This window comes from Leucoraja erinacea, chromosome 1 (assembly GCF_028641065.1).
Source record: "Leucoraja erinacea ecotype New England chromosome 1, Leri_hhj_1, whole genome shotgun sequence".
Taxonomy (NCBI): Eukaryota; Metazoa; Chordata; class Chondrichthyes; order Rajiformes; family Rajidae; genus Leucoraja; species Leucoraja erinaceus.
Window position 1 is genome coordinate 15,977,623 of NC_073377.1, and position 14,360 is coordinate 15,991,982.

The 14,360-nt window shown below is 45.6% G+C and overlaps 1 protein-coding gene across 1 annotated transcript in view; it reads right to left on the reverse strand.

Moving 5' to 3' along the window:
• The window catches only part of loxhd1a (lipoxygenase homology PLAT domains 1a), a 207,014-nt gene that overhangs the window by 138,441 nt on the left and 54,213 nt on the right, over positions 1-14,360 (reverse strand). The window contains exon 9 of the mRNA XM_055648000.1: positions 4,845-4,959. Within this exon, the coding sequence (XP_055503975.1) occupies positions 4,845-4,959 (115 nt within the window). The remainder of the gene's footprint in view (positions 1-4,844; positions 4,960-14,360) is intronic.

Genomic DNA, 14,360 nt, shown 5'->3' on the forward strand with positions numbered 1-14,360 from the left:
GCCGCATCTGCTCCCAAGGTGAGGTGTTCCACACCAGGGCATCGGAAATGTCCTCATTCTTCAGGGAACAGGGGTTCCCCTCCCCCACTATAGATGAGGCTCGCACCAGGGTCTCTTCCATACCCCGTAACACTGCTCTCTCTCCCCATCCCCCCACTCGGAACAAGGGCAGAGTCCCCCTAGTCCTCACCTTCCACCCCACTAGCCGTCACATACAACAAATAGATCTCCGTCATTTCCGCCACCTCTAACGCATTTGAGAAGGTCCCACATAGGAGATTAGTGGGCAAAATTAGGGCACATGGTATTGGGGGTAGACTGCTGACGGATAGAGAAGTGGTTGGCAGACAGGAAACAAAGAGGAGGGATTAACCGGTCCCTTTCAGAATGGCAGGCAGAGGCTAGTGGGGTACCGCAAGGCTCGCTGCTGGGACCGCAGCTATTTACAATATACATCAATGATTTGGATGAAGGGATTGAAAATAACATTAGCAAATTTGCAGATGACACAAAGCTGGGTGGCAGTGTGAACTGTGAGGAGGACGCTATGAGAATGCAGGGTGACTTGGACAGGTTGGGGGAGTGGGCAGATGCATGGCAGATGAATTTTAATGCGGATAAATGTGAGGTTATCCACTTTGGTAGCAAAAACAGGAAGGCAGATTACTATCTAAATGGCGTCAAGTTGAGAAAAGGGGAAGTACAACGGGATCTGGGGGTCTTTGTACATCAGTCTATGAAAGTAAGCATGCCGGTACAGCAGGCAGCGAAGAAAGCGAATGGCATGTTGCCTTTATAACAAGAGGAATCGAATATAGGAGCAAAGAGGTCCTTCTGCAGTTGTGCAGAGCCCTAGTGAGACCACACCTGGAGTATTGTGTGCAGTTTTGGTCCCCTAATTTGAGGAAGGACATTCTTGCTATTGAGGGAGTGTAGTGTAGGTTAATTCCCGGGATGGCTGGAATGTCATATGCTGAGAGAATGGAGCAGCCGGGCTTGTACACTCTGGAGTTTAGAAGGATGAGAGGTGATCTCATTGAAAAATATGAGATTGTTAAGGGCTTGGACACGCTAGAGGCAGGAAACATGTTCCCAATATTGGGGGAGACCAGAACCAGGGGCCACAGTTTAAGAATAAGGAGTAAGCCATTTAGAACGGAGACGAGGAAACACTTTTTCTCACAGAGAGTGGAGAGTCTGTGGAATTCTCTGGCTCAGAGGGCAGTGGAGGCAGGTTCTCTGGATGCTTTCAAGAGAGAGCTGGATAGGGCTCTTAAAAATAGCGGAGTCAGGGGATATGGGGAGAAGACAGGAATAGGGTACTGATTGGGGATGATCAGCCATGATCACATTGAATGGCGGTTGTGGCTCGAAGGGCCGAATGACCTACTCCTGCACCTATTGTCTATTGTCTATTATGACCCCACCACTCGCCACATCTTCCCATTTCCCCCCCTGTCTGCTTTCCGTAAAGACCGCTCCCTCCGTAACTCCCTGGTCAATTCTTCCCTTCCCACCCGCACCACCCCCTCCCCGGGCACTTTCACTTGCAACCGCAGGAGATGCTACACTTGTCGCTTTACCTCCCCCCTCGACTCCATTCAAGGACCCAAACAGTCGTTTCAAGTGCGACAGAGATTTACCTGCACCTCCTCCAACCTCATCTATTGCATCCGCTGCTCTAGATGTCAGCTGATCTACATCGGTGAGACCAAGCGTAGACTTGGCGATCGTTTCGCTGAACACCTCTGCTCGGTCCGCATTAATCAATCTGATCTCCCGGTGACTCAGCACTTCAACTCCCCCCCCCCCCATTCCGAATCTGACCTTTCTGTCCTGGGTCTCCTCTATGACCATAGTGAGCACCACCGGAAATTGGAGGAGCAGCACCTCATATTCCGCTTGGGCAGTCTGCACCCCAGCGGCTTGAACATTGACTTCTCCAATTTCCGGTAGCCCTTGCTGTCTCCTCCCCTTCTCAGCTCTCCCTCAACCCTCTGACTCCTCCTTTCTTCCTTTCTTCTCCCCCCACCCTACATCAGTCTGAAGAAGGGTTTTGGCCCAAAATGTTGCCTATTTCCTTCACTCCATAGATGCTGCCGCACCCGCTGAGTTTCTCCAGCACTTTTGTCTACCTCCCAAGACCCTTTGCACCTCCGATATCTGGATTCTCTCCCCAGTTGTGGATAATGGGGAAAATTATCAAGATACAACAGGGTATTGAGTATAGAGGTTGGTATATTATGTTACAGTTGTACAAGGCGTTGGTGAGGCCACGTTTGGAATACTGTGTTCAATTTTGGCCAACCTGCAAAGATGTTGTTAAGCTGAGAGGAGTGCAGGGAAGATTTATGAGGTGGTTGGGCAGGCTAGGACTTCATTCTTTGGAATGCAGGAGAAAGAGGGGAGATCTTATAGAGGTGAATAAGATCATGGGGGGGGAATGGAAAGAATAGATGCACATAGGCTTTTACCCAGAGTTGAGGAATCATCAGAACCCGAGGACATAGGTTTAAGGTGAGAGGGGAAAGATTTAATAGGAATCTGAGGAGCAAGTTTTTCCACACAGAGTGGTGGGTGTATGGAACAAATGTCTAGTGGGAGTACTGGAGGCAGATATTATAACAATATTTAAAAGACACTAGACCAAATGGGACCCGTGCAGCATCACGTTCCCTAATCAACGCACAGATTGCAGGGGGGAAAGGCCTGCGGAATCACACTCACACTGGGTGACCACCCCCACACAGAGGGGGGGGGAGGGGGGGAGAGGGGGGGAAGAGGGGGGGAGAGGGGGGGAGGGGGGGGGAGGGGGGGAGGGAGAGGGAGAGGGGGGGAGGGAGGGGGAGGGGGGGGGGGAGGGGGGGGGGGGGAGGGAGGGAGGGAGGGAGAGGGAGGGAGGGAGGGGGAGGGAGGGAGGGAGAGGGAGGGAGGGGAGCCAAATGCAGGCAGGTGGGACCAGTGCAGATGGGGCAACTTTGTTGGCATGAACAAGTTGTGCTGAAGGGCCTGTTTCCGTGTATTGCTATATGACTCTATGACTCTATGACGTGCACATGTATTCATGCGTGAGTCGATAGATGGAGTAAGTCGAGTTCTGCAGCAAGAAATCGTTTCACATTTCACCTCAAAAGGCAAAACATAGCAAAACAGGTCTAGAATTTCATGTATTTTCTTCAAGCCAACACAAACACATTCAAGCGGTCAAACTCAGTATCTCTCTCCTTTTATTTGTTAACCTAAAATGTGTGGATACCTCTTCTCTGTGCTGTAGAAATGGATAAATAGAAGTGTTAAGATCATGGTCAAATAAGTCGTCAAAATACATTGAATATTCCATAATCACTGTATATATTAAATAGTCACTTTCTTATACACAAAGTATGTTTTACCTGATGCATTATATTCTCGTAACACAAAATATACACTATTTATGCACCCTTGATGTGATAACATTTCAAACTAGCTGGATCCCTTTTCAACATATCCAGCAGCTTTCCTTTGTCTTGGTTATGGTACATTTTTCTGCCTGAAATATTGTAGAAGAAACTGGAAAGTTAAAATAAAATTGTTCTTGGATTTTCCCCCACTGGGTTTCAGTAAAGTCAGAGTTTAATGGTTGGTGAACTGCTGCCTGTAGGAACTACCCATCCTTATAACGGGTGTTCTTTTGATACAATACGATGGAACTTTATTTATCCCAGGAGGGAAATTGATCTGCCAACAGTCATAAAACACAAGATCCATTAAACATGAAATTAAAGTGACGAGTGGAAAGGATTGGAGATGTGCAAAGATTGGGGAGGGGGGGGGAGGGGAATCAGTCTACCCCATGACAGAAGGGGGAGGAGTTGTACAGTTTGATAGCCACGGGGAAGAAGGATCTCCTGTGGTGTTCCTGTCCTGCATCTTAGTGGAACTAGTCTGTTGCTGAAGGTGCTCCTCAGGTCGACAAGTGTGTGAAGGGGGTGAGCTGTATTGTCCAAGATGCTCTGCAGTTTGAGGAGCATCCTCCACTCCAAGACCACCTCCAGTGAATCCAACTCCGCCCCCAGCCTTCCTGATGAGTTTGTTAATCCGTGATGATGAAGGTTTCTGTCACCCTGACAACCTGAAGCAGCCCATACAACTGTTTCCATGGGTCACTACGCCTTTAAAATATTATGAGAACTACAACAAGAATGAGGAGTTTGCAATATAAATGAAGATGACTTTCTTCGAGTAATAAAATGTCACCTGATATCATTGTTATGTCATAAAAGCATTCTTTTCATTTGCAATCCAAAATATATTTTACCACAATATACTACACCCAATATACTAAAGGAAACAAAGCATGGGGTTTATTTCATTATAAAATTATAGAATCATTACAGCACTGCAGGAGAACAATCAGTCCTTAAATCTCATCGGTCATTTCCCCCACTATTTCCCGGTATAACTCTGTGTTCCCCCACACTTACACTCAATGATGGATCAAAACCGTAGATTGCATTTAAAAGATAAACCTTACATCCCCACACCCTCCCTAGTCATTTATCCACCCTTTAAATCCATATTCCCTTGTTCTTGAACAAACCACTAATGGATGCAGTTTATCTCTATATAAGCTATCATCTTGCTGAATTCTTTCAAATTTTCCCCTAACGTTTTGCAAGAAGAACATGTTATGAATGGCAAAGAAAATGGTTGTTATAAAGAAGGAGTAAGTTTTGTTCACTCACTAACAAGATTTAGCCCTGAGTAACTCTGATGATATCCTCCCGTTTGCCTCACTGGGGAAAGCTAAGTTGCTGCCTTGACCAAACCAGGAAGACCCTGGACTGTAAATGCAGTTTACTTACTTGCTGGTCAAGTGCACTTTTGGTGTAATCCCAAAATCGCCAAAGAAAGTCACAAAAACATTGGCATCGGTTCCAGCGCCTCGGACATCGCCAGTCACAGTCACTACTTCATAAACTGCAGAGTGAAGGGCAACAGGAACATTGGAACAATTAAGGATGTGTCAGAAAGGTGTTGCATCTAAAATTAGGACATGTGGCAGGGCAGGACTCTCATCGGCCTGAAGCTAGGTATAGGGAAAGGCCTCCAACTCACAGCAACTGGGTTACTGCAGTGTAGTGGGTTTGATGGGGGGTGGAGGAAACATATCGTTGCAATAGAGAAATCCATCTCAACAGTGCAGACAATCAGACATAAAGTTGAGAGCAGACTAAAATGCTGGAGAATCTCAGCGGGTGCAGCAGCATCTATGGAGCGAAGGAAATAGGCAATGTTTCGGGTCGAAACCCTTCTTCAGACTGATGTGAGAGTTGGGGGGACGGGAAGAAGAAAGGAAGAGGTGGAGCCAGTGGGCTGAGGGAGAGCTGAGAAGGGGAGGAGAAAGTAAGGACTACCTGAAATTAGAGAAGTCAATGTTCATACCTCTGGGTGCAAACTGTGAAATATGAGGTGCTGCTCCTCCAATTTACGGTGGTCCTCACTCTGGCCATGGAGGAGGCCCAGGACAGAAAGGTCGGATTCGGAATGGGAAGGGGAGTTGAAGTGCTGAGCCACCAGGAGATCAGGTTGGTTATTGCGAACCGAGCGGAGGTGTTGGGCGAAACGATAGCTTGGTCTCACCGATGTAGATCAGCTGACATCTAGAGCATCTCTCCCTCAGCCCACCGGCTCCACCTCTTCCTATCTTCTTCCCGCCCCCCTAACCCTCACATCAGTCTGAAGAAGGGTTTCGACTCGAAACTTTGCCAATTTCCTTTGCTCATCTTCCCATCTCCTTCCCTGTCTGCTTTCCGCAGAGACCGCTCCCTCTGTAACTCCCTGGTCAATTTGTCCCTTCCCACCCTAACCACCCCTTCTCCGGGCACCTTCCCTTGCAACCGCAGGAAATGCTACACTTGTCGCTTTACCTCCCTCCTTGACTCCATTCAAGGACCCAATCAGTCTTTCCAGGTGCGGCAGAGGTTCACCTGCCCCTCCTCCAACCTCATCTATTGCATCCGCTGCTCTAGATGTCAGCTGCTCTACATCGGCGAGACCAAGCGTAGGCTTGGCGATCACTTCGCCGAACACCTCCGCTCGATTCGCAATAACCAACCTGATCTCCCGGTGGCTCAGCACTTCAACTCCCCCTCCCATTCCGAATCTGACCTTTCTGTCCTGGGCCTCCTCCATGGCCAGAATGAGTCCCACCATAAATTGGAGGAGCAGCACCTCATATTTCGCTTGGGCAGTTTGCACCCCAGCGGTATGAACATTGACTTCACTAATTTCAGGTAGTCCTTACTTTCTCCTCCCCTTCTCACCTCTCCCTCAGCCCACTGGCTCTGCCCCTTCCTTTCTTCTTCCCGCCCCGCCGAACCCTCACATCAGTCTGAAGAAGGGTTTCGACCCGAAACGTTGCCTATTTCCTTCGCTCCATAGATGTTACCTCACCCGCTGAGTTTCTCCAGCACTTTTGTCTATCATCAATTTTTCAGCATCTGCAGCTCCTTCTTAAACATGAGGTTGAGAGCTCTCACTCGGTCAGGCATGTAAGTTCAATACGAGTCATAGAGTCATACAGCGTGGAAACAGGCCCTTCAGTCCAACTTGCCCACACACCGACCAACATATCCCATCTACACTAGTCCCACCTGCCTGCATTTGGCCCACCCTCTAAACCTGTCTTATCCATGTACGCCTCTAAACGTTGAGATACTACCTGTCTCAATGACCTCCTCTGGCAGCACGTTCCATACACCCACCACCATTTGTGTAAAAATATTCCCCCTCAGGTTCCTATTAAATCTTCCCCCCCCCACCACCTTAAACCTATGCCCTCTGGTTCTCAATTCAACTACTCTGGGCAACAGACTCTGTGTGTCTACCCAATCTATTCCACATAATTTTGTAGACCTGAAAATATCCTGATAGGGTGACAGAGAAAGCAAACTTCTGAATTTAGGAGATTGAGAGGGGGTCTTATAGAAACTTACAAAATTCTTAAGGGGTTGGACAGGCTAGATGCAGGAAGATTGTTCCCGATGTTGGGGAAGTCCAGGACAAGGGGTCACAGCTTAAGGATAAGGGGGAAATCCTTTTAAAACCGAGATGAGAAGAACTTTTTTCACACAGAGAGTGGTGAATCTCTGGAACTCTCTGCCACAGAGGGTAGTTGAGGCCAGTTCATTGGCTATATTTAAGAGGGAGTTAGATGTGACCCTTGTGGCTAAGGGGATCAGGGGGTATGGAGAGAAGGCAGGTACAGGATACTGAGTTGGATGATCAGCCATGATCATATTGAATGGCGGTGCAGGCTCGAAGGGCCGAATGGCCTACTCCTGCACCTAATTTCTATGTTTCTATGTTTCTATGAAGGCGAGTCATCTCCTCTAGGATCGATTGTTTCTCCAGGGAAACTTTTTGGCATTTTTGGGCATCAGGCAAAAGGTTTAGAAGTGTGAAAATGCACAGCTCCAGATTCTTCCCAGCAGCTATCAGGGAACTGAACCATCCTATCAACAACTAAAGAGCACGAATGAACTACATGTCCCAGCTACACTAGTCCCACCTGCCTGCATTTGGTCCATATACCTCCAAACCTGTCCTATCCATGTACCCGTCTAACTGTTTCTTAAATGTTAGGATAGTCCCAGCCTCAACTACCTCTTCTGGCAGCCATATATCTACCACCCTTTGTGTGAAAAAGTTACCCCTCAGATTCCTAGTACCATCTTTTCCCCCTCACCTTAAACCTATTGTCCTCAATTCATCTACTCTGGGCAAGAGACTCTGTGCATCCACCCGATCTATTCCTCTCATGATATTATACACCACTATAAGATCACCCCTCATCCTGCTGCGCTCCAAGGAATAGAGACCCAGCCTATTCAACCTCTCCCTATAGCTCACACCCTCGAGTCCTGGCAACATTTCCTGTAAATCCTCTCTGTACCCTTTCCAGCTTGACAACATATTTCCTATAACATGGTGCCCAGAAATGAACACAATACTCTAAATGCGGCCTCACCAATGTCTTGTACAACTGCAACATGACCTCCCAATTTCTATACTCAATACTCTGACTGATGAAGGCCAATGTGCCAAAAGCCATTTTGACCACCTTATCCACCTGCGACTTGACCTTTAAGAAACCATGCACCTGCTCTACATCCCTCTACTCTACAACACTCCCCAGAGTACTACCATTCACTTTGTAGGTCCTGCCCATGTCAGATTTCCCAAAATGCAACACATTTCTCTGTGTTACCTTCCATCAAACATTCCTCAGCCCACCTGGACAATTGATCCAGATCCTGCTGCAATTTTTCACAGACAACTTCACTATTTGCAAAACCACTCACTTTTGAATCATCAGCAAACTTGCTAATTTTGCCGTGTATGTTCTCATCCAAATCATTGATGTAGATGACAAACAGTAACGAGCCCAGCACCGGACCCTGAGACACACCACTAGTCACAGGCCTCCAGTCCGAGAAGCAACCTTCCACCATCACCCTCTGCTTCCTTCCATGAAGCTGATTTTCTATGCATTCTGTTATCTCTCCTTGGATCCCATGCGATCAGAGCAGCCTACCACGCGGAACCTTGTCGTATGCCTTACTGAAATCCATGTACACAACATCTACAGCTCTGCCCTCATCAACCATTTTGATCATGTCTTCAAAAAATCAATCAGATTTGTGAGACACGACCTCCCACTTATAAAACCATGCTGACTATCCCTAATCAGCCCTTGTCCACCCAAAGCAGACTATTATCTAAATGGTGGCCGACTAGGAAAAGGGGAGATGCAGCGAGACCTGGGTGTCATGGTACACCAGTCATTGAAAGTAGGCATGCAGGTGCAGCAGGCAGCGAAGAAAGCGAATGGTATGTTAGCTTTCATAGCAAAAGGATTTGAGTATAGGAGCAGGGAGGTTCTACTGCAGTTGTACAGGGTCTTGGTGAGACCACACCTGGAGTATTGCATACAGTTTTGGTCTCCAAATCTGAGGAAGGACATTATTGCCATAGAGGGAGTGCAGAGAAGGTTCACCAGACTGATTCCTGGGATGTCAGGACTGTCTTATGAAGAAAGACTGGATAGACTTGGTTTATACTCTCTAGAATTTAGGAGATTGAGAGGGGATCTTATAGAAACTTACAAAATTCTTAAGGGGTTGGACAGGCTAGATGCAGGAAGATTGCTCCCGATGTTGGGGAAGTCCAGGACAAGGTGTCACAGCTTAAGGATAAGGGGGAAATCCTTTAAAACCGAGATGAGAAGAACTTTTTTCACACAGAGAGTGGTGAATCTCTGGAACTCTCTGCCACAGAGGGTAGTCGAGGCCAGTTCATTGGCTATATTTAAGCGGGAGTTAGATGTGGCCCTTGTGGCTAAGGGGATCAGAGGGTTTGGAGAGAAGGCAGGTACGGGATACTGAGTTGGATGATCAGCCATGATCATATTGAATGGCGGTGCAGGCTCGAAGGGCCGAATGGCCTACTCCTGCACCTAATTTCTATGTTTCTATGTTTCAAATGCCTCTATATCCTATCCCTCAGATATCCTATCCTATCTCTTTTGTTTTATATTCCTTTCCTCCACTTATTAAGAATAGTTCGGTTGGTATCTCAGTATCCCATGGAGTGTCCCACTGAGTTACTCCAGCATTTTGTATCTATCTTCAGTGATTACTATTATTCACCGCAACTCGTGAGTAAGGCAAGGCAGCACCTTTACCACCTCAGGCAATTGAGGAATTTTCAGAGTGTCTCTGAGGATCCTCCAGTGCTTCTACTCAGCGGCTGTGGAAAGCATCTTGTCCGGAAACATTACCATCTGGTTTGAGAATTGCTCTGCCCAGGACAAGAAGGCTCTGCAGAGAGTAGTGCGTTCGGCCGAACGCACTATGGGAACTACACTCACCCCCCTGCAGGAACTATGCATCAGGAGGTGCAACTCCAGAGCCAACAAGATCATGGGAGACCCCTTCCACCCCTGCAACGGACTGTTCCAGCTGCTACAGTCAGGCAAACGTCTCCGTTGCCATGCTGTGAAAACGGAGAGGTTGAGAAGGAGTTTCTTCCCAGAGGCCATTAGGACTGTAAACACCTATCTCACCAGGGACTAACTTTACTGTACCATTCTACTGTTGTGTGGTGTCTTTTTTTAATTGCTGTTTTTCTTTTTTTCTTTCCACAAATATGTAATATGTGAATATGTGATTCTGTTCCATTCTGTTTTGCAGTTTTTTTTGCACAATCCGCAATCATTGCCACTTTTCATTTCATTGCACATCTCATATGTGTATGTGACGAATAAACTTGACTTGACTTGACAAGTTCACGTTAGAATTAGGCCATTAGTCCCATCGAGTCTACTCTGCCATTCAATCATGTCTGATCTCTACCTCCAAATCCAAATTTCCTGCCTTCTCCCCATAACCCTTGACATGCATTCTAATCAAGAATTTGTCTATCTCTGCCTTTAAAATATCCACTGACTTGGCCTCCACAACACTCTGTGGCAATGAGTTCCACAGATTAACTACTCTCTGCGTAAAGACGTTCTTCCTCACCTTCTTTCTAAATAAGCGCCCTTTAATTCTGAGGCTATGATCTCTGGCTAAGTCCCAGACTCTCCCACCAGTGTAAATATCCTTTCCACATCCACTCCATCTACGCCTTTCATTATTCCGTAATTCATTATTATGTTACTGGAGGAGTCAGAATTCCCTCAGGTTCATGTTAAGATGTAAATGCTGTAGTTTCCCGTGCCCACTTCAGACAGTTCATTGGCACTGATTATCTGGCCCTTCATTCAGACTGAAGCAGGCCGTGAAAACCTGATGCTGCCTCCAACGCAGACTTGAGCTTTGAACACATATTCAATCCATCACTCAGTCTGCTTGTTTCTGCCTATGTAACATAATCCCCTAATCATTTCCCTCACCCTCACCGCTACTGAAACCCTTCCAAATGCTCTTTCTGCCTCTAAATCTGAATCTCCAGTGTTTTTCGGGCCTGCCTCTCAAATCCTCACCCTTCAAAAATGACAAAAACGTCCACATTTTAGACAATGTGCTCGGTGGTAGTTCCTGTTAACACTCTCCTGCTCCCTCTACAGACCACACTCCACCAGCAACTCTGCCCCCTCCCCATGGCTAATGGACTGCTATCTATATCCATGCAGAACATCGATCTAGAATCAACACTCCTATAAAATACTGTTGCGATCTGTAAAACTAGTATAAATAACCATAAGCAATACTAGAATCTGCAAGTGTACAGAATGTTACATTAGAATTGATACATGTTAATAAGACCACACTCACAAAGCACTTTACAAGAATCAGCAATTGAGAAACAAAACTATGCTCATAAATGATGCTACATTAGGATTGATACTCATGGGGTCTATGCTTGTGATTTGGAATTAAATTTCACTAGGTACACAAAATGAATTTATCGTTCATAACGAGTATGATATGGTCCATACAAGGTACACTAGATCAGAAATTAGATTCTCTATATTGGAATCTATAGTCACAGAGCATTTCTATACATAATTTACTGCGTTACATCTAAGTTCAGAGAAAAACATTAGAATCTATAATTGGTGAAGACGGGTGAAATGGAATCCACACTGACATAGAGCAATGTATTATCGACGGCAAGTGTATTAATTACATGTCATATCTTAAGGAAAGCAATATATTAGACTTAATACCCACAGAAAACAGAGTATCAGACTTTACTGCAGTACTTGAACATTTCTGAAAATGCAAGAGAACATGAAAATTATGTGCAACCATGTCTGGACCACTCGATCCTCCTGACTATGCTTATTTGATCTCTTGATAAACATGAAATAGTGTATTTAGTCCTCCATTTCATATGAGGATCTGAAGTGCGGCTTGAGTCAAAAAGGCAGCCTGTGTGGTTCAAATGACACGGAAATAAAAGAGGTACATACTTTTACAAAACTGCAGCTGCCAGATATCTAAGAACGAATGTGCAATACATGAAAGTGGAGGTCACAGGAATGTTTCCGATCGAAAACTTAATTCATATACAGGATCTTTCAGATTTCGGGTACGATTTATATACACTTCCCTCACAAAATTAGTTTAATTAAAAAGTGGGGTAATATCCTACTGAAAATCGCACCCAGTACCTTGAGCAAATTTATAGATAGAAGGAATTGAGATAAATAAACAGAGCTAATAAGAGATTGGTGTAATAGTGACCTTTCTTCCTGTGGTACGGATCCTCTCCATCATCTGATGCCTCTGTGCAGTAGTTCAATAGTTCTTGTTCGTAGATTTCTTGATAGTTATATTCTTTCTTGGACTTTTTGCCTTTTGTCTTCTCTCCTTTCCCTTTATCTTTTTTCTTTCCTTTCTTTTCATCACCACTATCATCAGAGCCCTTCTTGGATTTTTTCCCTTTTTTCTTCTCCTTCTTCCTCTGTTTTTCTTCATCTTCATCATCGTCTTCAACTGAACCTTTTGACTTGGACCTTTTATTTGACTCTTCTTTTGATGAAGATTTCTTTTTCTTCCTCTTGTCCAGTAATTCTTCTTCCTCCAAATCTTCGTCCAAATGCTCCTTTGATTTTTTCTTCTTGTCTTTCATGTCGGTGTCATTTTTGATTTTCTTTCCTCCCCTTTATCCTCCTTGTCACATTCATACAACAAGTCGCTTTCTGTTCTCTCCCGCATAGCTGCACAGCTCTCATGAAAAATTACTGCTCTGAAAGGGGTCATGTGATCGGAAGAGAAAGCAGAGTGTAAAAAGAGACCAGACACACCAACCCTATCATCAGGCTTTAGCTCTCTCCATTATTGATGGTACCGGCATCACCTTACAGATGGGGGAATGTCGAAGCAATACCTGAGATCTCCAACCACCTCTGTACATGAAGTAAACAATGACTGGACTGCACTCAGTAAATTGCATGTTAACACCAGTTCAATATTATACTTGGAAAGCTGAACCATATGCCAATTTGAACAAATTCTATGCCAAGTTATAGAAACATGTGCAGGATATCATTAACTAGATTGCCTGTGTTACATCACATTGCTGAATTCTACCACAGCACCACAGGACCAGTTAAGTCCCGCAACACTGCTTATTTGGCAGCAGATGAGGTTATCACTATATTTGTTGAACACTAGATGAGGTGTCTCCTCTTTCCGACAGGTCGATGGGTGATTTTAATTTCTTCTTGCTGGCAAATCAACTTACTGGCACTCAGCAACATTTTATCTTCATGCAGAAAGGAACTGCGGATGCTGGTTTAGCAGATAGAGGATAGACACAAAGTTCTGGAGTAACTCAGCTGGTCAGGCAGCATCTCTTGAGAAAAAGGATGGATGATGTTTCGGGTCGGGACCCTTCAATAGGACCTCGATATTTCGATATTTTATCTTCATTAGCCTTATAAAAGATACAGTCAGGCAGAAACCTAATTAAAATTAAAAGTCAAAGTCTCTTGACTCAATTGATACTAATGACATTATTTTCATTGAACCCATGAAGAAGCCCAAGTGGTGCTGAAACCATCTGTGTAACTACATGAGCAGTAGCTGGTCGGCCAGAATAGGCCAACAGTTAAACATTTGGGAAGATCCTTCAGGAGGAACTGAAGTGCTCTAGCTGGGAACACAAGCAATATCCTTCTCATTATCTTTCTTCGCTTTCCCCTATCACCATCTCTGCCATCATAACTCCACTTGTAGTCCATAAACTGTGCCTGTGACTGTTCACATGGATAGGACAAGTTTGGAGGGATAGGGACCAAACGCGGGCAGGTGGAACTAGTGTAGCTGGGCCATGGTGGCCGGTGTGGGCAAGTTGGGCTGAAGGGCCTGTTTCCACACTGTATCACTCTATGACTCTAAGACGCCATGACACTTGAACTTCCAGCAGTGCTGACTTTTCTTCCTGAAGACATCTTACTAGATTTAACTGGAAGGCATGAAGATGTCCCACAGTAAAAAAGACCTAGACACTTTCACCAGGAGCATCATCTGCTTTGGGATCCCACATACCAGTAGAATGGGGACCCACAGCCCCGTTTATATCAATGGGTCGATGGTTGAAAGGGCCAAGAGCTTCAAATTCCTGGGCGTGCACATCTCTGAAGATCTTTCCTGGTCCGAGAACACTAATGCAATTATCAAGAAAGCTCATCAGCGCCTCTACTTCCTGTGAAGATTACGGAGAGTCGGTTTGTCAAGGAGGACTCTCTCCAACTTCTACAAGTAGAGAGCATGCTGACCGGTTGCATCGAGGCTTGGTTCGGCAAATTGAGCGCCATGGATAGGAAAAGACTACAAAAAGTAGTAAACACTGCCCAGTCCATC